At 57.0% G+C, this 24357-nt stretch overlaps 1 protein-coding gene across 8 annotated transcripts in view; it reads right to left on the bottom strand.

The window, feature by feature from the left end:
• The window catches only part of ATP6V0A1 (ATPase H+ transporting V0 subunit a1), a 44482-nt gene that overhangs the window by 6663 nt on the left and 13462 nt on the right, over positions 1-24357 (bottom strand). For 2 of the 8 annotated variants that reach the window (XM_038754888.1, XM_038754889.1), the window contains exons 5-20: positions 21668-21796; positions 18294-18397; positions 17986-18112; positions 17259-17341; positions 16696-16789; positions 15428-15640; positions 15119-15269; positions 12994-13133; positions 10407-10561; positions 9631-9721; positions 8946-9064; positions 6202-6415; positions 5509-5616; positions 4774-4881; positions 2526-2633; positions 1881-1898 (exon numbers count right to left, since the gene is read on the bottom strand). In XM_038754888.1, the coding sequence (XP_038610816.1) occupies positions 1881-1898; positions 2526-2633; positions 4774-4881; positions 5509-5616; positions 6202-6415; positions 8946-9064; positions 9631-9721; positions 10407-10561; positions 12994-13133; positions 15119-15269; positions 15428-15640; positions 16696-16789; positions 17259-17341; positions 17986-18112; positions 18294-18397; positions 21668-21796 (1962 nt within the window). The remainder of the gene's footprint in view (positions 1-1880; positions 1899-2525; positions 2634-4773; positions 4882-5508; positions 5617-6201; positions 6416-8945; positions 9065-9630; positions 9722-10406; positions 10562-12993; positions 13134-15118; positions 15270-15427; positions 15641-16695; positions 16790-17258; positions 17342-17985; positions 18113-18293; positions 18398-21667; positions 21797-24357) is intronic. The other 6 variants (XM_038754891.1, XM_038754890.1, XM_038754892.1 and 3 more) reach the window with 6 other exon arrangements.

The raw sequence follows: 24357 nt of genomic DNA, 5'->3' as shown, positions 1-24357 counted from the left end.
CTTAGTTTGTAAGCTCCTTGAGGGCAGGGTTCATGTCTACCGTCTCATTGTACTCTCCCAAGCACTTAATCCAAAACTCTGCACACAAAAAACACTTACTAAATACTATTGTTTGATTATCAAACATCACTATTATTATTGTGGAAATAATAATAGTGAAACCCAGGGATACAGCAAATGCTCAATCCCATTGGTTGACTAACAAACATCACTATTATTATTAATAATGATGAAACCCAGGGATTCAGAAAACACTCAATCACATTGGTTGGCTGGTTAACTGATTGGGCCCACTAGTCCAGTTGGTGTGGAGAGAAGGGTGAAGAGGGAATGAGGGAGGGAGGGGATGGAGTCCACTGGTCAGACAGACTGACAGTACTAAGCGCTTAGTACAGTGCTCCGCACATAGTAAGCGCTCAATAAATACGATTGATGATGATGCTGATGACCCTATCAACCTACTTCCTGGGCAGCCTCTGGGCCAGACGGGTTCCCAGGGCCCAGGCCGACCATGGCCTACTTGAAAAAGCACAGATCTGGGAGTTTTAGGAACCGGGGTCTAATTTTGGTTCCACCACTTGTCTGCTATGCGACTTCAGGCAAGTCACAACTTCTCTACGCTTCAGTGACTTCATCTGTAAAACGGAAATTAAGACTGTGAGCCCCACGCGGGACAGGGACTGCATCCAATGTAATGATCTTGCACCTACCCCAGCTCTTAATACAGTGCCTGGCACATAGTGAGCGCTTAATAACATTAAAAAAAATCAAGTTCCCAACTCCCTCGCCCCTTGGGCCGCGGAGCCTGCTCCCTAGGCCTGCCCAAGACGAGGATCAGGGGGCTCGGCAGCAGATCAGTTGGAGGCGCTGGGTCGGTCAGCTGCCCCCGACCCAGGGCACAGGCATCACGCCTGCAACGGACGACTGGCCACAACCAGCCATGGGTGCCAAGTGGCGTGGAGGCCACATGTGTTCTCCACAGAAGGGAGACTCCCGGCCCCCATGAGCAGCACTGAATCACCCCTTCCCCGACATACTCCCCTCCCCCATGGGAGTGGGGCTGGACTAGCTGCCAGACATGAAAGGAGAGTTGGATTTAAAAGAGCAGTTTGGGGGCAGCTGGCAGGTGGGAGGCCTGGGATTAAGAAATATGAGGTCAAGGAGAGAGGCAGAGCTGAGACACTGCCCGCTCCCTTCCGGAGCCAGGCTGCGGGCACGGGAGAGAGTCAATCCCGTCCTCTGCGTGTCTTGGCTTTCTCCAAATGGTGGTCTGGAGTAGAGGCTGGCCTTGGTGAGTGGTTGGGCTCCCTGAGGGGGAGGGGGAGGACCCGCCATTTCTCGAAGAACAAGGTGCCGGGGCCGGGCGTGTCCAAGCCCACCCCCTCGGGAGGGTGGCGGCAGAGGCTGGCCGGGCCTGGTCTGGGGTGGTCCCTGGGCCGGGCCCCACCCCACTGTGGGCATGGAGAGAGGGTGAGAGAAAAGGAGGCCAGGAAGGAGAGAGGGAATCAGGCAGGGGAGAGAAGAGATGGAGAGAGGGAGGCCGGCCGTGTGGCACCACAGAACGAGCAGAGCTATCCCTACTGGCACAGCAGAGGCAATGTCACAAGACACAGAGACAGAGGGCAGCCTGAGTTTTTCCACAGTGCAAGACCCCCCTGCAGCTTACCCCAAATGGCCCCCCGGGGAGAACCGTGGGAATGGGAAGGCCAGGCGGAGGGGCAGGCCCGAGGTGTGCACTTATGCAGAGGGAGACGTGCTCAGGATGGACAGGGGGATTGGGGCGGGGAGGGGGATCAGAAGAGGAAGGTGAGGGGGAGGGCAGAGGGGAAGGGGAACAGAAGGCCCAGAGACACAGTGACGCACACACGGCTCGGTCTTACCAACTGGTCCTCGGTAGGCTTGAAAACACAAATTTACACTTAGGGCCGGCCCCCACCCAGGGTACAACACGAGCACGTGCCCGAGGGCAGTGCCCACAGCCGCCGGCATGCTCCCGTTAGCTCCTGGCCTGGCTGTGGGCCTGGTTACCCAGCCCCAGTTGAGTGGGCAGACTGGCTCCCATGCTGCTTCCCCCACCAGTTGGTTCCCCAGAGACACATGCTGTGGCAAGGGTGGGCACTAGATTGCACCTGGCGTGGACCCTGGGCAGGAAAGGGGCTTGGAGTTGGAGGCTCTGCGATAGAGGCCCAAAGAACCAAAGAGACCGCCAGCACTGCTAGAGCTTCTGGCCAGGAATAGTGGAGGAGGAGGAGGTGGAAGAATTATCCCTAGACTGGGCTGGGGGTGGGGGAAGCAATGGAGTCGGGGTCTGGGCCCAGTTGCGCCCTGGGCCTACCCAAGAGGGTGGCAGAGTGTGCGCAGCCTTGAGAAGGGGAGTGAGAGAAACAGGGCGCAGGGTTGTAAAGGATCCCTGGGGCTGGGGAGGGAGAGCACCAAGTCAGACTGACAGCAGGAACGGGGTCCAAGAGAGGGGCTGGAAAAGGGCAGTGCGGGAGGCCGGCACGCCCGGGGACTCAGGCTCTTACTTCATCCGGGTCTTCGGAATGGGTGGAGAGCTGGTCGTGCTGGATGATCTCAGCATCCTCCTCCGTGGGGCCGTTGCCCACCCTGATCCCACCGAAGTTGTGAGTCCCCTGTACGGGAGAAGGGAGAGAGCAGGGGGGTCTGGGCTTCAGTGGGGTCTGGAGACAGGGTGAACATTCCCTCCAAAAGCAAACAGGCCCCTTCCCGGATCTGCCGTTCAGCTGTGCCTGCCTGCCTGGGAGAGACGGGCCTCTCTATCCGGGACATTGAACCCCAGCACACTTGCCCCACCGCCTGTGGCAGTGCTTGGGGTGAGTAGATGTGGTAGCAGGGCTGGGGAGCCCGTTACCCCCCACTGGCACTAGGAACAAGGCAGTCCAACCTGGAGGGCTGCAGGGCTCTGGCCAGATAAATGCCACCCACCAAGCCAGCAGGGCTGCCGTGGCTTTCACTCAGCTGGGACTACCAACTGGCCCACTCCCGCTCTGCTCCAGGCAAGGATGAGGGCCTGCACTAGCCAGGGCCACCCATGGAAATGCTATAAGGCCCAGGGACCGAGGTCGCCCAGCTGGGAATAGGGACCATACGGCGGCAAAGCCAGGTGTCACTCTCCTTGGACGGAAGCTCTGCCACCCAGTTCCGTTCACGGCTCTCCCATGTTGTGCCCCCTTCCAGGTGCCTGACCCCTCCATGCACCTGGGACTACGCTTTTGTCCTCCCAAGAGCCTGTTGGCCACCACCGACCCACTGGTTTAAGATTCAGGCTGGAGGCGGGTGGCTCCCTAGCTCAGTACCTGCGATGCCCAATCACTGCCCGAGAGCAGAGGGGCAGGAAGATGAGACCCAAGACTAGAACTGAAGCTTCTTCCCACCACTCTGTCCAACCGCCACCTCTGGGAGCAATGCTTGGTCCACGCCAGCTTCATAGAGCTCCTCTAGACACCCCCAGTTCCACCCTGCAGGGCTCTACCGCGGACCCTGGCTTGGCCGCCCAGTCCAAGGTCCGTCTGCATGTGGAAGCCGACCAGAGCGGGACAGAGAGTAGGATAGAGGTAGGATGGGGGACGGGACCGGACCTGGGCTGGGCAGGAAGGCAGCGATCACGGGGTCAAGTAGAACGTGGGTTCCGGAATCCCAGGGGCAGATGGATGGTTGGGGCGTGGCGGACAGCCAGAAACACACATTCCAAGCCTCTGGTCGCACACCCAGAGAGGAAACGGGCCAGAGACCCAACGAGAGACCGGGGCCAAGCCCACATGGACAAACAGAGTCCTCCCATTTCACGCCGCCTGCTTGGGCAAACCTCCGGGGGCCTCCAGCCAAGGGTCCACTTCTCATTTCCCTCATCGGGTCCCCCACCGCTCCCGGCCCCAGCCTGCCATTGAGAAGGGCCGGCTAGGCCAGAGGCACTCAGCCCGGGCCAATTCAGTAAACAGATGCCAGGAAAGAGGCATCGGGCCAAGCCGCCCCCCAACCACCTATCCATGGAGGAGAACAAGGAATGCCACCAGCCAGGCAGCCATGTCCACCAGCTTGAGGCACTATCCCTCTGGTCCCAACCCCCTACCCCCTGGCCGAATCGGCTGCTCTCTCTCAAGGTGCCTTTCACCACCTTGGCCTTGACTCTCGCCGGAAATACCGAGGGACAGGGCAGCCCACACGAACCCCCAGCTGCACTTGTGCAGGCGGCAATTGGGAAGTACCGGCCCCGTCTGCGGCGCTGGAGGCCGGCACCTCCAGGAGACCCCGGGTTGGTGGGAAAAGGCCGAACGGACAAGCCACGTTGGAAGAGATGGGCCCTGGAGAACGTGCCTTCCCAGGGGCTACAGACAACTCCCAGCCAGTGGTGGGGGATGGAGAGGGGCCTCAGGATGGCCGAGTCCCTTCCTTGGCCCCAGTCCACGACCCCAGCTGCTTTCCTGGGCTCCCCATAATTAGGAGAATGGAGGGTTTGGGGGGCCTGGCTGCTTTCGAGAAGACGTGCCTTCTGCTCCAGGGGCCCCACTCTGCGCCATTCTGTTTGGGATTCCAACCCGCTGCTTGCTACCACAAAGCACAGGGAGAGAGGTCCCAAGGGACAGTCCTAGTTTGAGTTAATAGGTCCCAGAAGGACTGCAGAATCCCACCGGGCACCCTGCCTGCCACCAACAGCCCACGGGCCTTGGCCTCCCTTGCCAGCATCGTCAGGGGGACTGTCGGGGGCTGTTCTTTCCCTCGCTCGCTCGCCCGCCCGCAGACAAATCCACTCACTGTCGCAGCCGCTGCGGCCTCGAGTGCCTGCTCTCCCGGGGCCGGGCTGGCTTGGGCTGGGCTGGCTTGCCCTTCCTGATCGGGAATGGAAGCAGAGGAGGGGGCGGACTAGGAGGGAAGGAGAATGGCGGGAACGTGGTGGTGACAAGAGATGGCCGGGAGAGGAAGGGAGGAGGGGAGGGCTGGTAACTGCACGGCCCCGGGCCCAGGCAGACACAGTTCCCAGCTGGGTGGCGGCCACGCAGCCTGGGCTCCCCGAGTGCCAGCCCCCCAGCACGCATGGGGGCGGAGGAGCCGGCAGCCAGATCTCACAAAGCCAAAGCATCGGGAGGGAAGAGAGGAGGATGCGGGCCGAAGTCCTGACTCGCGCACACGCCAGCGGAAGGCCCCATCCGGCCCCCAGCTGGCCGAGGGCTCAGTCGGGCCAAGCCAGCCCGACATGGAAAGGGAGGAAGTTGCTCAGCGCTAACCCAAGGTGGCCCCGGCAAACCCCGGAGAACAAACACCTCATCCCGGCTGTCCACGGTGCCGATCCACCACAGGGGCCTTCCGGTCAGCCCGAGCCCCGGGCCCCGCCCGCTCTCGGGGCTCCCCCGAATATAGCCGCTGCCTCGTCGTAGGCCCAGCACGTGCATGGGAGAGCGGGGCCGGGCCAGGCGTTCCCTCCAGGGAGGGGTGCCGGACGGACCCCCAGGCCGATGACTTTGGGCAGGAAGCCCCGAGCCGGTCACCCACCAGGCGCTTTCTCCTCAAGTACTGGTGGCGGAGGACCAGCGGCTTGACCAGCAGCATCCAGGGCACACACAGGAACGCCATGACCACGAGGAAGCACTGGACGCCTTTCTGCCGAAAGAGCAAGAAGAGTCAGCGCACCGAGACCCTTGTCCTGAGTTCGCTCTTCCCTCCGCTCCCCACCCATTAAAGCCCCGAGTCAGACGCCGCTCTCCCCAACCCCGGGCTTCTCAGTCCTGACTCTAAGCCCAAGGCCCAGGCCCCGATGGACTTCTGGCCAACAGTAGCAGGTCTGTGGTCCTGCCCCAACTGGGAAACCCGGCCCTTGGCTCTGGCGAGAGCATGTCTGCACCCCAGGTGGCAGGGGAGCATGACTTCTGGGGTTCATTGCAGTCCCCAGGGCAACGGCCTTTATGTCGTTTTCCTTCCACCTCTTCTCAAACCCACTTCGGTCCCCTGATGACAGGGGGCAAACTGGCAGTCGCTCCTCCGCAGCCCCTCCCCGTTTCTCGGCACTCTCCTCTATCGCTCAACTGCTTTTTCCCAACCGAAGGCCCAGATGGGCTTGAGCTCTGAAAGGCATTCGGAAGGGTCTGGAGTGGGGGGGGCCGGTCACCGTTGTCCCCCCGCAGAGCCCAGTAGGGGAACGCTCCCCATCCCTCCCCGGTCCTGCATGACAGGCTGGAGGCTATCCACCTGGCCCTTGTAGAGCATGATAGCGCTGGGCTCATAGGAGAACAGGAACATGTTGATGAAGTGGATCAGCAGGCTGGGCGCGTTTTCTGACGTGAAGGCATCGTATGCTATCCACTTGTAGAAGATCAAGACGACCAGATAGCCAAACAGAGAGGTCATGAAGATCATTTCAGGAATGAAGCCCAGGTAGATATTCAGGGGTCTCTTGAAGTAGCTGGGGAGGGGCAAGGCCCCAACAGAGAGAAGTTTTACTGGGAGTGGCAGACACTGCCAGGCCCTCTGACCCACCCAATCTAGCTCTTGCTTTAGGACGGGAGCTCCTCCATGTCAGGCCCGCCCCGCCCCCCCTACCCCCAACCACCACTGCCTGGGAACCAACTGGGGTAGGGGCCCACAGACCCCAACCATCCCCACCTCCGAGCCCACCGACAGCAGCTGAGCTGGCCTGGCCACGGCCTGCAGTCAGATCTGGCGCTTCTGTTGGTCCTGCCCCAGGGGCAGGATGGAGGGGCTTCTGGGATGCTGCCCAAGCAGGCCAGCAGGTGAGCTGCCCCTACCTCTGATAAATTTTAATAACAGAATCTCCTGCTAGATTCTCACCTTTATCCCCTCCAATCTGGCTTCTGCCCCCTTCACTCTATGGAAACGGCCCTCTCAAAGGTCACCAATGACCTCCTTTTTCCCTGAATCCAGTAGCCTTTACTTCATCCTAATCCTCCTTGACCTCTTAGCTGCTTTCGACACTGTGGTCCACCCCCTTTCTTCTGGAAACATTATCCAACCTTGGCTTCTTGACACTGTCCTCACCCAAGTCTCCTCTTATTTCTCTGGCCCTCATTCTCAGTCCCTTTCATGGGCTCCTCCTCTGCTTCCCTCCCTCTAACTGTGGGAGTTCCTTAAAGCTCAGTTTTTCTGGGTCCCCTTCTATTCTTCATCTACACACACTCCCTTGGATAACTCATGTACTTCCACCGCTTCAACGACCATCTCTACACAGATGATTTACTCAAATCTACCTCTCCAGCCTCTGCAGTCTCGCACTTCCTCCTGCTTTTGGCTAAATCTCTACTTGGATGTCCCACCAACACCTCAAACTTAATACGTCCAAAACAGAACTCCTCAACTTCACACCAAAAGCCTCTCCAAGACTTTCCTATCACTGTAGTCAGCACCACCACCCTCCCTGTCTCACAAGCCCGTAACCTTGGCATTATTCTCAACTCGTCTCTCATTCTATTCACATATTCACTCTGTCACAAAATCCTGTTGGCTCTAGCCTCACATTACTAAAATCTTCCCTTTCCTCCCTATCCAAACTGCTGTTATGGTGATCCTCTTCCCTTTCTTCCCTATCCAAACTGCTGTTATGGTGGTCCAAGCACTTATCCTATGCCGCCTTGACTACTGCATCAGCCTCTTCACTGACCTCCCTGCCTCCTGTCTCTCCCCAATCCACTCCATAGTTCACTCTGCGGCCCTAATTTTTTTTTTTCTATTATAAAAAAAAAATTCAGTCCACGCTTCCCCACTCCTTAAGAACTTACAGCGATTGCCCAGCCTTCTCTGCATCAAACAGAAATTCCTTACCTTGGGCTTTAAAGCCCTCACTTTCCTGCCTCCTATCTTACCTTGCCGAGTCCCTGCAATAGCCCAGTCTGCTCATTTTGCTCCTCTAACACTATCCTATCCAGGAACGCCCTTCCTCTTCATATTTGATAGACCATCAGTCTCCCCACCTTCAAAGCCTTATTCGAAATCACATTTTCTCCAAGAAGATTTGCCTGACTAAGCCTCCATTTCCCCTACTCCCTCGCTCTTCTACATCACCCTCCTCCCCCAGGCTTTCCTCTTCCACCACTCCCTTCTGCATCACCCTGACTTGCTCCCTTTGTTCTTCCCCCCTCCCAGCCCCACGCACTTTTTCACATATTTGTAATTTATTTTTTTATAGTATTGTGTGCCTCTCCCCCGCAGACTGTAAGCTTGTTGTGAGCAGGGAATGTGTCTGTTTATTGTTGTACTGTATTCTCCCAAGTGCTTAGTATAGTGTTCTGCATACAATAAGTGCTCAATAAATACAATTGAATGAATCACCCTTGTACTTGGATGTGTACCCATTAAGCATTGGCTATCCACCCATCCTCAGCCCCACAGCACTTTTGTACATATTTGTAATTTAGTTTAATGTCTATCTCTTGCTCTAGACTGTAATTGCCTCATGGGCAGGAAACATGTTTACCAACTCTGTTGTAATATTCTCTCCCAGTCACTGGGGCCTACTGTGTGCAGTGCACTGTACTAAGTGCTTGGGAGGGTACAATACAACAGAGTCGAGGTCATGTTCCCTGCCCACAAGGAGTTCAGTCTCCCAAGCAGACTGCTCTACACATAGTAAACGCTCAATAAATTGCCATTAGTGGATTGACTGTAAGCTCCAGGAATCAGGGTCTACCAACTCTATTACACTTACCCAAGACTTTAGTACTGTGCTCAGCACCCAATAGCACTCAATACATCTTACCACTGATTGACTGTGCAGCAGCCAAATCAAAGTAGCCGAAATACTCGCCATTTTACCCGAGTGCAAGCTGGCTATTCCCATTAGACTGTAAGCCCCTTGTGGGCAGGGCCCGTGCCCTGAGAGGGCTCCGTCTTTGCTGTGGATAGTGGGTCAACTCTCCTGTACATGCCAGTTTGTTCCCCACGGAAGACCAGGGCCGCTTGGGCCCTGCTGTTCCACTCACACATGGTTGAGGAGGCTGAGGGTGACTCCAAACAGCATGTGGACAATGCCAAGGATGACAGACATCTTCATCTTGAAGGAGTTGAGGAAGGTCAGCTTGTTGGTGGCGATGTTCCATATCTGTCCGGCCATGTCGTTAGAGGGGGAAGAGATAAATAACAATAATAAATACTTATTAAGTGCTATGTGCTACGTGCTGAGCTAAGCCCTGGGGGAGATACAGGATAATCAACTTGGACAGAGTCAGTCCCACACAGAGTTCACAGTCTAAGAGGGATGGAGGGGGAATGGGTATTTCAACCTCATTCTACTGATGAGGAAACCAGAGCCCCCAGAAGTTAGGTGATGGAGAGAAAGCAAATGATGGAGCTGGAAGAAAAATCTGGGCCTCCTAAACACCTAGTCCAGTGCTCTTGGCACTAGCCCACAGAAATGCTAGAGGAGCAGTCCATCGCAAACCCGTTCCGCCAAAGTGCCTGGCTGGCTTCCCCGATTCCCCGGCCCCCGACCTGGCCTGGTACATTCCCCAAATCCTGACTGTGGAGCAGGAAAGATGCCCTACCACCAGCCCCTCAGGGGCCCCCAGCAGTTTGATATGGCTCCTCCCGGCCCACTCTGGCATCCCCCACAGTCCCTGTCAGCCCCAAGCTCTGGCCCAGCCAGGGTCCCGGAGGGAGGAGGCTCACCGGGTCGATGCCGAAGGGGTACGGCCCCCCGAAGACCCCTTTTAAAGCAGGGTTCAGCTGGAGAACCGCGTTGTCCCTGACCGTCTCTTCCCTAGTGGGAACAGACATCGAGCTGCGGTCAAGCCCTGGAAGGACGGGCTCTGCGCTGCAGCCCAGGACGGTGGCTGTCCGGTGGGGCCCAGGGTGCTGAGGCTGACTACACATGGCTGTGGTGTGGGGCACTGGACCCACCTGGGGTTCATGGCCTGAAGGAAGTCTCAGGGAAAGTCCCCCCGCCAGCCCAACCCCCAACTTCAGGTCAGCCAGGGGCTTCGGGCTCCACCCTGGCCCCTCTGCGGGATGGGAGAGGGGAGCTTGGGGGCTTCTTGAGAACCTGGTGGTCCTGGCATTCGCCACAGCCCGGTCCCAAAGGAGAACTAGTGCTGTATGACTCGTGCGTTGAACACAAAGGGCTGATGGTTGAGCAGGGCCTGGGACCCCCTGCCCTACGAATGGGGGGCAACCCCATCCCACCCTGCCCCCACAGTGCCCGGGGGAAGGCGGGGAAGCTGAGGAGAGCTGGTGGCAGCGAAGGGAGGGGACTCCTGGAAGAGGAAGTCACGCAAACCAGACAGCTCCATATCTAGTCTTCCTCCCCCACGAGCCCACACCAGCCCTCAACCATGACTTCTGGCCCCACCACGCCCCAGTCACCATGCAGACTCATGGGGTGGGATGGGGAGCACCATGCCGGGGGTCCCCACAACCCCTCCCAGGGTCGAAGACTGGGCACTCACGTCCAGTTATACTTGAACATTGGGCGGACACTCCAGGAGGAGCCGAAGATATTCAAAGATTTGGAGAAGCAGTCGTTGTAGATGAGGCCAGTGTAGATGGAGAAGATGCCCATCAGGAGGATGATGTAGCGGCCGCTGAAGATGGTGCCAAACATCTGCGGGGGAATAAGCGGACACGACCCGTGAGGGGCCCCTGCCCTCGGCTTCCAGATGCAGGGCACCCTCTACATTCATTCATTCAATAGTACTTATTGAGCGCTTACTGTGTGCAGAGCACTGTACTAGGCACTTGGGAAGTACAAATTGGCAACATATAGAGACGGTCCCTACCCAACAACGGGCTCACAGTCTAGAAGGGGGAGACAGCCAACAAAACAAAACATGTGGACAGGTGTCAAGTCATCAGAATAAATAGAAGTAAAGCTAGAGCACCCGCTATTCTCTTGATGCTCCTCCTCAACTTTGTTCACCGGTCCCTCTTCCACCTCTCAGTCCCTGAGAGGTTCTGTTCTAGTTCGGCTCTCCCCTGTTCTCTAGGTATAAGTTAATTACATCAGACACAATCTTTGTCCCACGTCAAGTGTACAATCTAAGTAGGAGAGAGAACAGGTATTCCCACTTTATAATTGAGGAAATTGGGGCACAGGGAAGTTAAGTGGCTTGCCCAAGGTCACACAGCAAGCAATTGGCAGAGCCAGGATTAGAACCCAGGTCCTTCTGACTCTCAGGCTTGTGCTCGCTCTTCTCTAGGCTATGCTGCTTCCCACCTAGTGAGGGAGAGGGATGCTAAATGAAGCACCTGTAAAGAGAAGCAACAGAGTTTAAAGATATATAGCTAAGTGCTATCTGGGGAAGATGTGGGGCGTCAAGGAGTGAATACCCAAGTGCTTAGAGGTTGTAAAAGTGCTGAAGTGGCAGTACGGCAGAGGGAAATAGGGTGGGGAGAATCAAGGAAGACTTCCTGGAGGAGGTGTGATGGTGTGTTGGAAGGGATGGTCAGTGGTGGGGGAGGTGAGAACAAGGCCAGGAAGTAGGTTGGCTTGGGAGGAGCAAAGTGTGTGAGCTGGGGTGTAGAAGGAGAGGACTGAGGATAAGTTGGTGGGAGAGGGTTGATTCTGTGTCATAATGTCAGTGGCCAGGAGTTTCTGCTTGATGTGGAGACGAATGGGTTTTGAGATGTGGGAGAAGTGGACTGAGAAAAATGATCCCGGCAGCAGCGTGAAGAGGAGTAGAAGGGTGAAGATGGGGAGGCTCAGGCTGATGCAGGAATGGAGCCAGCACAGGCCAAGTGCCTGTACGAGCATGGTGGCCTTTTGGATGAGAAAGGAAGGGGAATTCTGAATGTGTTGTGAAGAAAGTACTAGAAGGATTTGGCAACTGCCTGAATTCAGGAGTTGAGGGATGTGTCAAAAATAAAACCAAGGCTGCAGGGTTTAGAGGCTGGAGGAGCGCGTGCTTAGTATAGTGCTCTGCACATAAGTGAGAGCTCAGTAAACACCAATGATGATGGAGAAGTGAGGTGAAGGAAAAGATTTGAGAAAAGAATAAGGAGCTCAGTTTTCAATTTTATTTATTGAGTTCTTACTGTGTGCACAACACTGTGCTAAGCACTTGGGAGAGGATAATAAAGTACTGGACAGGTGGAGCTTGAGGTGTCAGCAGGACACCCGTGCCACGGAGGCAGGAGGAGCTGGCGAGATTGCAGAGGAGACTGGTCAGGTTCGTGAGGTAGATTTGGGAGCCATCCACGAAGAAGCGATAGTCGATGCCGTGAGAGTAGGTAAGCTCAAGGGAGTGGGTGAGGATGGAGAATAGAAGGGGACCCAGAAATGAGTCTTGAGGGACCCCCTCCGCAGTTGGCGGGGGGAGGCAGGGGAAGAGCCCATAAAAGAGATTGAGGAGGGGTGACCACAGAGGTAAATTAGGAGACAATGGTGTCAGAGAAACCAAGGTTAGATAATGTTTCCAAGAGCAGGGGGTGGTCCACAGTGTCAAAGACTGCTGAGAGATCACTGAGGATTAAGATGGAGTAGAGTCTGTTAGATTTGGTAAAGTGGTCATCGGAGATCTTGGAAAGAGCAGTGGAATAACGGGGGCAGAAGCCAGCCCATAGAGGGTCAGAGAGGGAGTTGGAGAAAAGAAAGTAGATGGAGTGGCCATTACCAAACCTTTTGAGAAAGTTGAGCAGGAATGGAAGGGGGGGTAATGGGTTTTTGAGGATCGGGGAGATGTAGGGGTGTCTGAAGCCAGAGAGGAAGGAATCACAAGAGGCCGAGTGATTGAAGATGGTGGTCAGGGAGGGAAGAACAGCACTTCAGACAGGGATGGTTTGGTCAAGAGAAGGAGCCACAGCGCTGGACCACGAACCCAACACCCGCAAAGAGGAGGAACCCCATGCTCCCACACCAACCTGCGGCTTCTCTGCAACAAGTCACCACAGCTTTTCGGATGTCCTGCCTGAAACGTGAGCTCTGTCCTTGGCTACTATCAGCAGGAGGGGCCTGGCTCCCAGAGCCAGACCTGCGAGGTCACAATTCCCATCACTTCTATCCCCGCCTGGGGGCTGGGGCCAGGCCGGATCACCTACCTCGTTCTCGTTCTTCTGGGACAGGATCCGACTCTCACGCATCACCATCCAGGCCGCAAACAGTGTCATCAGGACCCCGTGGCCAAAGTCCCCGAACATCACGGCGAAGAGGAAGGGGAACGTGATGATGGTGTAGGGTGCTGAGCGGGGGGAGTGGAGGAAAACAGGCAGAGAGGAGGGGCACACGTGGGCCACAGAGCCAGCGGGTACTACCCAGACCGGGGGCCGCTTCCAGAGAAGCTGCCAAGCCAACAAGGTGGTGATCTGGGGAGCCCAGATGGGGATTCCAAAACCTCCTTTTGGGTCCGTTAAACCCACCACGTAAAGGGCAGGGAAGCGTTTCCCGGTCCCGGGCGCAGCACGGTCTGGCCAAATAACAACTATGGTCCTTGTTAAAGCGCTTACTATGTGCCAAGCTGTTCTATGCACTGGGGGAGATACAGGCTAATCAGGTTGGACACAGTCCCTGTCCCACATGGGGCTCACATTCTTAATCCCCATTTTAAAGATGAGGTAACAAATCCAGAGAAGTTAAGTGACTTGCCCAAGGTCACACAGCAGACTTGTGGCAGACCCGGGACTAGAACTTAGGTCCTTCTGACTCCTAGGCCTGTGCTCTAGCCACTAAGCCACACGGCTTCTTGGTCCCTCCCTCTCGTCACCTTCCGTGGGGCAGCAGTCCGGCCCGGCCAGGATGAATGCGGCTGGAGAAACCACGGGAGGTGACTCAGAAGGCATTTCTATCTCTCCCACCCAGCCCTTCAGTCAATGATATTTACTGAGCACTACTGTGGGCAGAGCACTGTACTAAGTGCTTGGGAGAGTACAACAGAGTTGTAAGGAGTTCACAGTCTAGAGGGGGAGGTGGCCACTAAAATACATTACAGATGGGGGAAATGGCAGGGTATAAAGATATGCACAAAAGTGCTGTGGGTGGAGTGAATATCAAGCACTTAAGGGACAGAGGCTCAAGTGCACACGTGACACGGAAGGGAGAGCAAATAAGGGAAACCAGAGTTGTGTCAGGGAAGGGTTCTTGGAGGAGATATGATTTTAGGAGGGCTTTTGATGGTGGGGAGAGTGGTGGTCTGTCGATATGAAGGGGGAGGGAGATCCAGGCCAGGTGGTTGCGGGCAAGGGGTTGGCGGTGAGAGAGACGAGATCGAGCGACAGCGAGTGGGTTGGCATTAGAGGAGGGAAGGGTGCGGGCTGGGTTGCAGTAGGTGAGCGGGAGGGGGTGAGCTGATTCTGAGTGCCTTAAAGCCGATGGTAAGGAGTATTTGCTTGATGGAGGTAAATGGGTGGTCACTGGAGGTTTTGGAGGAGTGGGGAGACCGCGTGGGATTCCCTCAACTCTCTGCTCCCTCGGACTCCTCCCGCAATGGCCACTCTCTGAGGGCTCCACAGCAAGACTCAGCCACACCTGGCCCACTTGGCAGGCTCTGGGGATGGGGAGGGTTCTGGGGCTGGCTTTGGCTTGGCTGTCACTCTCACCTCCTCCAAGAGGCCTTCCCCGATTAAGCCCCCCTTTCCCCGGCTCCCTCTCCCTTCTGCATCATCTAGGTACTTGGATCTATGGCGTTTGAGCGCTTGATATTCACCCCACCCTCAACCCCCCAGCACTTAAGTACATATCTTTAAGTTATACATTACAAATTATTTATATTAACGTCTGCTTCTCCTCTCTAGACTGTAAGCTCGGTGTAGGCGGGGAACGTGTCTGCCAACCCTGTTGTATTGTACTCTCCCAGGTGGGAGCTGTGAAACAGCCGAGGGGGCCCTTGGAAACTGCCTGAGACCAGCAGGCTACCAGGGAACTGGGAATGGACTGCACAAACCCCCGGCCCCATGTGGGCGGTGGGGAGGAGATGGGGCAAAAAGGCGTGAGAGGTCGGCTTGCAGCCCTTTAGACTGTAAGCTCGTCGTGGGCAGGAAATGTGCCTGTTTATTGTTATATTGTACTCTCCCAAACGCTTAGTACAGCGCTCTGCACACAGTAAGTGCTCAATAAGTATGACTGTTTGACTTGGGCCGCCCCACCGCTGAACCCGCCCGACTGGGGCAGCTCGCTCCTCCCTCGCAGCCCCCGGGGCCGTGCCAGTCCCGGCGGGCCGGCCGGTCTTACCGGGGTTGATCTCGCGGTAGGTGCCGATGCCGTAGGCGTCGACGATGTTCTGGAAGCCCGATGTAAACTTGTTGGTCTTGTTGTAGGTGGGAGGGGTCTGGTTGGTCTGCATGCGGTTCAGGATGGACGGCACCGTGGAGCCGCTGTGTTCCTGGGGAGCCATGGACCGGTCAGCGGGAGCGGGGGTCCGGCTGCAGGAAACCCCGCGCACGGCCCCCACCACGAAGCCCGCGTGGTCACCTGGACAAAGAGGGAACCGGGGGGCGGTCTGCCGTCCCCACCCCCACCCAGGGGCAGGGCGGGACTCACCGTGCCCCTGCGCAGGGCGAACTGGATGGAATCGAGGTCCGTGACGGGGCACCAGACCTCGGCGATCAGACACTTCTGGGTCACGTCGATGTTGCACAGGTTCAGGGTGTGGTAGACGGCCTTCATCTTGCGCACCTTGATGAACCACACCCGGATGTTCTTGGCGGCTGCCTGCAGGACCCTCTGGCGGTGGTCCTCCGTCTGGTTTAGCACCTGAAGGGGAGCCGGGATGAGTCGCCCACCATCCACCAGGCCTTAGAAGGCCCCTCCCTGGGCCCCTAGTGTGGCCCCGCAGCGTTTTGCTTTTCCGACAGGCTGGTCCCCTGCCCAAGGAGATGGCTTTTAGCTCCTGGCTCTGCCCACACCTGCGTGGCGCGAGGGCACCTGGCCTCTGGGGTTGGGCCCGGGTCAGCCCCAAGGACAGTGCAGATGGACCCCAGCCTGCTCCTTGGACGGCACGGCCCCACCAGCCGTGTGCCGTGCCCAAGCCCTGTGGGCCCAGCCCTTTAACCTGTGGTGCCCTGGTGCCTGGAGTACCATCCCGAGGCTGCAGAAAGAGCAGGGGAACTAACTGACTGGCTGCCTGGCACCTGGCTGACCAGAGAGCAGCTGCTACACACACACCCCATAGTTCAGGAGATTGGTAAACCACCTCACCCAGAGCCTGCTCCGCTTTGCCCACCTGTCCCGTGACCACCCAGGCACCTCGGTTCGGCCTCACGGGCCACACGGCAGATCAGACCACGCCTCTGGGCTCGGTCACCAAGTGCCTGATTCCAGTGTGTCCAGCCCCAGGCCTGGGGGAGCCCAACTCACTTCCACCAGCAGAGTCAGGGCTGGGCTGACCTCAGGGTGCTGAGGGAGGGAGGCCAGGCTGGCAGAGAGGGAGGCAGCCCCTGGCTTGGATTTTTCTTCAGCTGGTGTCTCAGCTAGTGCCAGAGTCAGCTCCCTGCCCAAAAGGGCCCAGAGTCCAGGCATACAGCAGCCCTCCACTCTGGTCTTTAGGCACAAGGATGTCTCACCCTGTTGCCAGCGCTCTCCTGCCCCTACTCACAAACAGGAATGCCCTTTCCCAATGTGCCCTTCCAGTGGGGAGCCTTGCCCTCACACAGAGCTGAAAGGCGGGCCGGGTAGACCCGGGGGACAGGTGGGCTGAGACGGCTGCCTGGAGGTCACTCAAGCCTGCAGGTTCTTTTTCACCTGGCCCAGAACTCATCCCAGGTCATGGTCTCAAGTCTCAAAATGCCTGGGGCGGGGCGGTGCCGTACCATCTGCAGGTCTTCGATGCGAGTGTTCACGCCAGAAGCCATCTCCTTCCTCTCCTGCGGTGTTTCAGGGCAGGGGTAGAGGGAAGCACGGAACCTGAGGGGCACAGGGATGGGATGATTTACCTCCCAAAGCATGGGACAACCCCCAGGAGAGGGGCCGCACGGGCCCCGGGGGTGACCGCTAGCCCTGGACGGAGGCAGGTAGCAGAGGCGGAACCAGCCCAGGCGCTTTTTAGCATGGTGATGGGGGGGTGAGGGAAGAGAAGGGAGAAGATGATCAAGTCAGCAGAGAAACATCAGGGCCCACTCGCCCCTCCTCCCGGGTAGAAGCCCATACCCGAACCGAAGCCGTGCCAGGCTTCCAGGGGCTCAGGCCACTTGTATAGGGCACCTGGGGCCTTTATCCAGCTAGGCCATCAGGCCCTTTCAGATCAAGGCCTACGAGGATGCGTGCCCCACAGCTCCAAGGGCCCGGATTTGGGGGGGCTCAGGGTGGCTGTGCCAGCTGGTGGTGGGCAGGGAAGGGAAGGGGAAAGGAGAGGGGGAGGATGACTGCCTCTTACCCCTCACAGATTTTCTTGACGCGGTTTTTTAGTTGGTCTCCTTGGAAGAAGATGATGAACACAGACTTGTGCACGTGGTCTCCCTTAAAACCAGGACACACCCTCAATTTAGGTCTCCCGGCCCACTACAGGGCAGGAGGGCATCTGAGCCTTCTGGGTGATGGGTGCCACCTACCAACCCCAGGGTTGCCCCTTAGGGTAGGAGCAGGGGTGAGCTGGCAGGTGCCAGACAATGCACCGCCCCCACACCGAAGAGCAGCCTCAGGAAAGCCAGGGAAGGCAGCCTGAGGCCCAGGGGAGCCTGTGCCTTCCTCACATGCCCTCGGCGGTGCTTGGGAGCCAAGATTTGGGACATCGGCACGGTTACTGAAGCCAAGAATGGAGTCAACAGACTCAAGCTGCTCCCTCTCTCCTGCTCCAGCCACTGAAGCGGCCCAGGGAACTGCTGGCCCCCAGAGCTGAGGACGCACCGTTCCCTGTGAAGCGCCATCCTGGCAGTGGGCCACAGGCCTCAGGCCCAGACCAGAAGCAGAAAAACATGCGAAGAGAGACTGACCATCACTCCCCACGGCCATTCCCACAGCCCCAACGCCCACTTAGCCAACTCCCCGTCTGCCAGGGAGAAGGCCGAGATCCTCCGCTGGGGTCCCGCTGGTCTCACGTGCACCGTCCCACCGACTCTCCCCCCTCACGGGGGTCCTCCCAGAGACCCTCAGGCCCTGCTTACGGTCACCGGGTCCTCCAGGGGGGTCTCTATCTCCGCCTGGCGCAGGAACACATTCCCGCGGCACACCCGCCACAGCATGCGCTCGAAGGTGGGGATCCGCTCCCGGTTGATCACCCCGGCCACAAAGCTGCGGGGACAAGGCCAGACCGTTGGCCCGCCCAGCCTTCCCGGGTCAAGCCCGGGTGGCCGAGGGCCAGCCTCACCCTCTCCCCTGGGGGGTCAGCAGATAGCCTGGGGGGGGGGGGGGGGGCGGTGGGATTCATGCTGGGGCAGAGCGGCGGTTCTGCTGCTGCTGCTGGTGCTCTCACCCAAGCCGCAGGGCCGCGCCTCTCCCGATCTCGCTCGGCTCCAAGAGGGACGAGGACTCCTCCAACAGGTCTGGATCCGCCATCTGCTGATGATGCAATTCAGCCTGAATTCACAAATCAATTAACACCTAGTGAAGATAGTTAGTGGCATGCAGGGGTGAGGAACCAGCCAGGAGACAAGCCGGAGAAGGTGCGGATGGAAGGGCCCCCAGGGGCCCGGCGACACAGGCAGAAGGAGCGGCAGTTGATGGGGTGGAAGAGGAAAGACAGGACGAGAAGCAGAGATTTCCCCCCAGGCGCCTGGGCCAGAGGTAGAGCCACAGAGAATTAACAGATGAGAGGGCAAGGGGGCGAGGCAGCTATGCCAGAAATCGTCCTTCCACCTGAGGTGTGGGAAAGACTTTTGTGAGGCGAGGGAAGCGGTGGCAGCAGCATCCTGGTCCACAAGTTTGGGGACAAGAACGGGGAGCGACTGCAGCCGGGAACTGCCAAGGCCCTGCCTTCCTGGAGAAGCGTGCCAGGCACCTGCCTGCCACCAATGGTCAGGACAGCGAGTGAGCGGGTGTCTCCGTGGCCCAGCCTGGTGTGCCTAGGGGCTTCCGGCCGAGGGTTTGCCCTCTGGGCGACTTGACCCCAGACCACACCTCGGGTGGAGCTTTCTGGCTGTGGCCACTCTGCCCAGACCACCAACCCGGGCCACCCAAGTGGCTATTAAAGGGTTCTCCTGTTTGGAACAAAACCTGCTGCCTTTCCTCCCGTCTCGGGGCCACGCTGGGCCCTGGAAGGCAGAGCTGCGTGCAAGTCTTCAGGCTTAAAGCCAAGTCTCCTCCACAAATGGCAGCCTGGCCCAGCCAAAGCCCCAACCCTGGCAGGAGAGGGGCCCGGGGACCAGATGCAGAGTCGGGCACACTTCTCCTGGACAGCCAAGTTCACGCTGGTTATTCGGGGGCTAAGGGCGTGGCAATAGTAGTCTGAGGTGGGCACTGAGGGTCCCCGTGGTGCCACCCATTGCCAGCCCCACTTCGGGCTCTTTGGATTCTGTTTCAAGCAGATCAAATACAGGGAACCCAGGCAGTGTCTGAAGTTGGGCTCAGAAGGAGCGAGGGGCTGCATGTTGCTTCTCTTGGCCATTCGGCAGAGAGCTCCTGGAGGCCAGGCAATGTGGCTTGCTTCTGATGGGCTCTCCCAAGCACTCAGTACAGTGCCAGGCCCCCAGTAAGCACGCCAAAAATACCACCACCACTGGGTGAGGCCCTCAACCCGGCTCCTCATGCCCCTATTAACTAGCTGGCCCCAGGGTCTGGGCAAACAAAGATCTCACACGGGAGGGCCCACATCCTGGCAGAAACCCAGGATCCTCACTCAGCACCTGGCTGTGCCCCAACCCAGGGGTCTCCAGGAAGAGAGAAGCAGAGAAGCAGCATAGTGTAGTGGATAGTGCATAGGCTTGGGTTCACCACTGGCCTGCTGTGAGACCTTGGGGAAGTCACTTCACTTCTCTGTGCCTCAGTTACTTCATCTGTAAAATGGGGATTGAGACTGGGAGCCCCACATGGGACAGGGACTGTATCCAACTCAATTTGCTTGTATCCACCCCCATGCTTAGTACAGTGCCTGGCACATAGTAAGCGCTTAAGCATATGCCATCATCATAATCATCAGCGGGCCTGCCGCTCCCAGTTGTCCCACAGCCTTCGTGACCTCAGCAGCCCTTGCTCAGGCAGAAACTCAGGGAAGTCAAATTTCTCCAAAATCAAAACCCTCTGTGTCCACCCAATCGGCTCCCACGAACCCTCAGCCTGAAAGCGATGAGTGGTAGGGTGACAAAGAAACAGACAGAGAGACATTTCAAGAGAGGAGAAATAGACGAGTTGGGTGGAGGGAGAACGGGGAGGTCTGCATGCCATTAACCATTACTTTTCCCCTCTTCTTTATGCACTCATATGCTAGGGGGCATAGGGCAGAAGGTTCAGAGAAATCTCTCAACCTTTATACCTCTTGCCAACGAAGATGACCCAGAAAAGAGTCATCATCATACACATGACCCGTTTGATGAGGTCCTATCTCTCTGAACACAACCTCCCAGCATTCTCAATGCCCAGTGCCCACCAGAGCCCACTTCCCTATGCCACCCACCAGTCGGGTGAGTGCAACCTCATGAGTTGAATGCCGCCTGCACAGCAGAAAGGTCTGGCCCACCGCTGGGCTATGGAGAGTGAGACCAGCCTCCCCCATGCTGAGGCTTTGACAGAGGGACTCGGTTTCCTCTCCATATCTGCTGCCTGTCCAGGGCCAGCAGGAAAAAGGCCCTGGATGATGGGGCTTTGCGCAGCCAGGGCCTCAACCCACAGAGGGGACGGGCTGCAGGCAGCCCTTTCTGACCACTCACAAAGAGATGGGGGAGCCACTCTGGATCTGCTCAGGCCTGTGGCATGAGACCCACACCAACGTGTCCAGAGGGCTGGCTGTGCCCACCCCTCTTTCCCGTTGGTCTCCAGATCTCAGCAGGCTTGGAGGGCAGGGCGTGAGGTCAGGGGTCAGTGTGACCTGCCCCTCCAGCTCCCTGTCCTGCCCCGGCCCAGCTGCTCCATCAGTGGCAGCTCCTGCCCAGGCTCCCGGTGCAGCAGACAGTGGAACTCGGGGCCAGCAGGAGGAATCTCTTCCCTGGAAAACCCGGGGGCGGCGGGAGGCACAGGCTCTGTGGCTGCCCAGGCGGAGGGTCCTTGGCCAAAGCCAATCCCAGCGGCTTATCTCGTGGCACCCCCGGGAGGGCCAGCTGCAGGCTGGCATGGGGACATCTGCAATCTAATCGGTGAGACCCAGAAGTGGGGGGCAATCAAGTTGAGGAACCTGGCAGCTGGAACTCAGGGCCGCCAGTGCGCCCGCCTCGAGAAATTAGGCCTGGATGTTTGAGTACATCTGTGGCCTTGCCAATGCATTCAGAGGTTGAGATTAACGGGAACGGTTTTGGTGGGGAGGGGTGCAGGGGAGGAAGACTGGAGTGAGATCTGGCCAGAGCTCCGGGTGGAAGCCCCCTCCCAGTGGGCACTGGCCCTGTGGAAATACTTACCTGGCCAACAGGCTTCCCCAGTGTGGGGACCTCACCTCTACCTTTCCATAACTACCTAAGATTTCCCCAGCCAGAGATGAAAAGCAGCCAAAAATACATGAAAAAAATGAAAAATGTGAACTCTAGCAGGCTGGCTCTGCATGAAATATGGAACTGAATCCGAAGCTTCTTCAACTAGAGGAAGGCGTAAAAATGGCTGTCTCCAGACCGGTAACTGAAACCCAACCTCTGGGGTAAGACCAGGCGGGGGCCAGAGCTGGGCTGGCGCCGGCCGCCCAGGTCCCGAAACAAACAACAGTCTGACCTCGTCGAAGAATTGCTGGGTTTTGCGCAGGATAAACTTCAGCTCGGTCAGCTCCAGGAAGTTTCTCTTCAGTGCCTCCTGGTTGGTGTTGATCTCTTTCAGCTCGTTCTCAATCTTCTCAAAATTGGCCTGGGAGAGGGGAGGGCAGCAAGCGGTGAGCCCGCGGTGGAGCCTGCTTCCCCGGCCGGGTTCGGGCCTCAGACCTGCCCGCGGGGGACGTGGGCCAGGCCGGTGCCCGGAGGGAGGAGCTCCTAAGAGGACCCGACACCAACCTCTCACCCTCCAGGGTGACCCATGTCGGGCACCGGAAAACACAGGAGCAACAGCATGTTTGCTGCCCTCGTTTTTATTTTTTGTTTTTTTTTAAATGGTATTTGTTAAGCACTTACTATGTGTTAGGCATTGTATTAAGTGCTGGTGTTTATCAGGTTGGACACAGTCCATATCCCACATGGGGCTCACAGTCTTAATCCCCATTTTACAGATGAGGTAACTGAGGCATCGAGAACTGAAGTGACTCGCCCAAGGTCACACAAAAGACAAGCGGTGGAGCCGGGATTGGGACCCAGGTCCTCTGACTCTCAGGCCTTTGCACTTTCAATCAATCAATCGTATTTATTGAGCGCTTACTGTGTGCAGAGCACTGTACTAAGCGCTTGGGAAGTACAAGTTGGCAACAGAGAGAGACAGTCCCTACACAACAGTGGGCTCACAGTCTAAAAGGGGGAGACAGAGAACAAAACCAAACATACTAACAAAATAAAGTAAATAGAATAGATATGTACAAGTAAAATAGAGTAATAAATATGTACAAACATATATACAGGTGCTGTGGGGAAGGGAAGGAGGTAAGATGGGGGGATGGAGAGGGGGAAGAGGGGGAGAGGAAGGAAGGGGCTCAGTCTGGGAAGGCCTCCTGGAGGAGGTGAGCTCTCAGTAGGGCCTTGAAGGGAGGAAGAGAGCTAGCTTGGCGGATGGGCAGAGGGAGGGCATTCCAGGCCCGGGGGATGACGTGGGCCGGGGGTCGATTACGGGACAGGCGAGAACGAGGCACGGTGAGGAGATTAGCGGCAGAGGAGCGGAGGGTGCGGGCTGGGCTGGAGAAGGAGAGAAGGGAGGTGAGGTAGGAGGGGGCGAGGGGATGGACAGCCTTGAAGCCCAGGGTGAGGAGTTTCTGCCTGATGCGCAGATTGATTGGTAGCCACTGGAGATTTTTGAGGAGGGAAGTAACATGCCCAGAGCGTTTCTGGACAAAGACAATCCGGGCAGCAGCATGAAGTATGGATTGAAGTGGGGAGAGACACGAGGATGGGAGATCAGAGAGAAGGCTGGTGCAGTAGTCCAGATGGGATAGGATGAGAGCTTGAACGAGCAGGGTAGCGGTTTGGATGGAACTAGGCCACCAGGCCACACTGCTTCTCATAGGTTACAATGGGACAGTGCATAAAGGCAGATTCATTCATTCATTCAATCGTATTTATTGAGTGCTTACTGTGTGAAGAGCACTGTACTAAGCGCTTGGGAAGTACAATTTGGCAACGTATAGAGACAATCCCTACCCAACAGTGGGGTCACAGTCTAGAAGGGGGAGACAGAGAACAAAACAGAACATATTAACAGACTAAAATAGATAGAATAAATATGTACAAGTAAAATAAATAGAGTAATAGATAAATAAACAGAGTAGTAATAAATAGAGTAATGTACTGGGAACATACGGAGGGAACAAGAACAAAGACAGACATGACTCCTGGCAGGAGAAGCAAAGAGGGAGCAAATACATGAACAAACCAACATTCATATCAGGGCTATGGGGAGCTTAAGGGATGCCATAATAATAGTAATGGTATTAAGTGCTTACTATGTGCCAAGCACTGCTCTAAATGCTGAGGTAGATACAAGATAATCAAGTTGTCCCACGTGGGGCTCACAGTCTTAATTTCCATTTTGCAGACGAGGTAACTGAGGCACAGAGAAGTTAAGTGACCCACCCAAAGTCACACAACAGAGTGATGGAGCCGGGATTAGGACCCACGGCCTCTGACTCCCAAGCCCGGGCTCTTTCCACTAAGCCACGCTGCTTCTCTCATGCCATGACCAAGGGAAGAGGGAATTAGTTGGGAAAGCCTCCTGGAGGAGGGGGGATTTAAAAGGGCTTTAACGATGAAAGGGGCGAGAGTTTCGGCAGATCTGAAGGGCCGGGGGGAGTTTTAGGCAGAGGCAGAGTGGGGTAAACCAGAGGACGGTGGTGGGAAGGTCAGGACTGAGGCCTGGTGAGCAGGCAGGCCTGGTACCAGTGTGGCTTAGTGGAAAGGGCATAGGCTTTGGAGCCAGAGGTCATGGGTTCAAATCCCAGCTCTGCCAATTGTCAGCTGTGTGACTTTGGGCAAGTCACTTAACTTCTCTGTGCCTCAGTTACCTCATCTGTAAAATTGGGATTAAGACTGTGAGCCCCACGTGGGACAACCTGAATACCTTATATCTACCCCAACAGTGCTTGGCTATTATTAATCTTACTTCTCTGACACTGTCTTCTCCTTGTTCTCCTCCTATCTCTCTGGCTGCTCCGACAGTCTCTTTGGCGGGCTGCTCCTCCACCTCCCACTGCTTAACTGCCTAACTAGGCTTGAGGCTCAGTTCTGGGTCCCCTTCTATTTTCCATCTACACCCGCCCCGTTGGAGAACTCCTT

The sequence above is a fragment of the Tachyglossus aculeatus genome, chromosome 11, assembly GCF_015852505.1.
Source record: "Tachyglossus aculeatus isolate mTacAcu1 chromosome 11, mTacAcu1.pri, whole genome shotgun sequence".
Lineage (NCBI taxonomy): Eukaryota > Metazoa > Chordata > Mammalia > Monotremata > Tachyglossidae > Tachyglossus > Tachyglossus aculeatus.
Note: the sequence above shows the minus strand (reverse complement) of the source record. Positions and strands in the feature narration are given on the sequence as shown.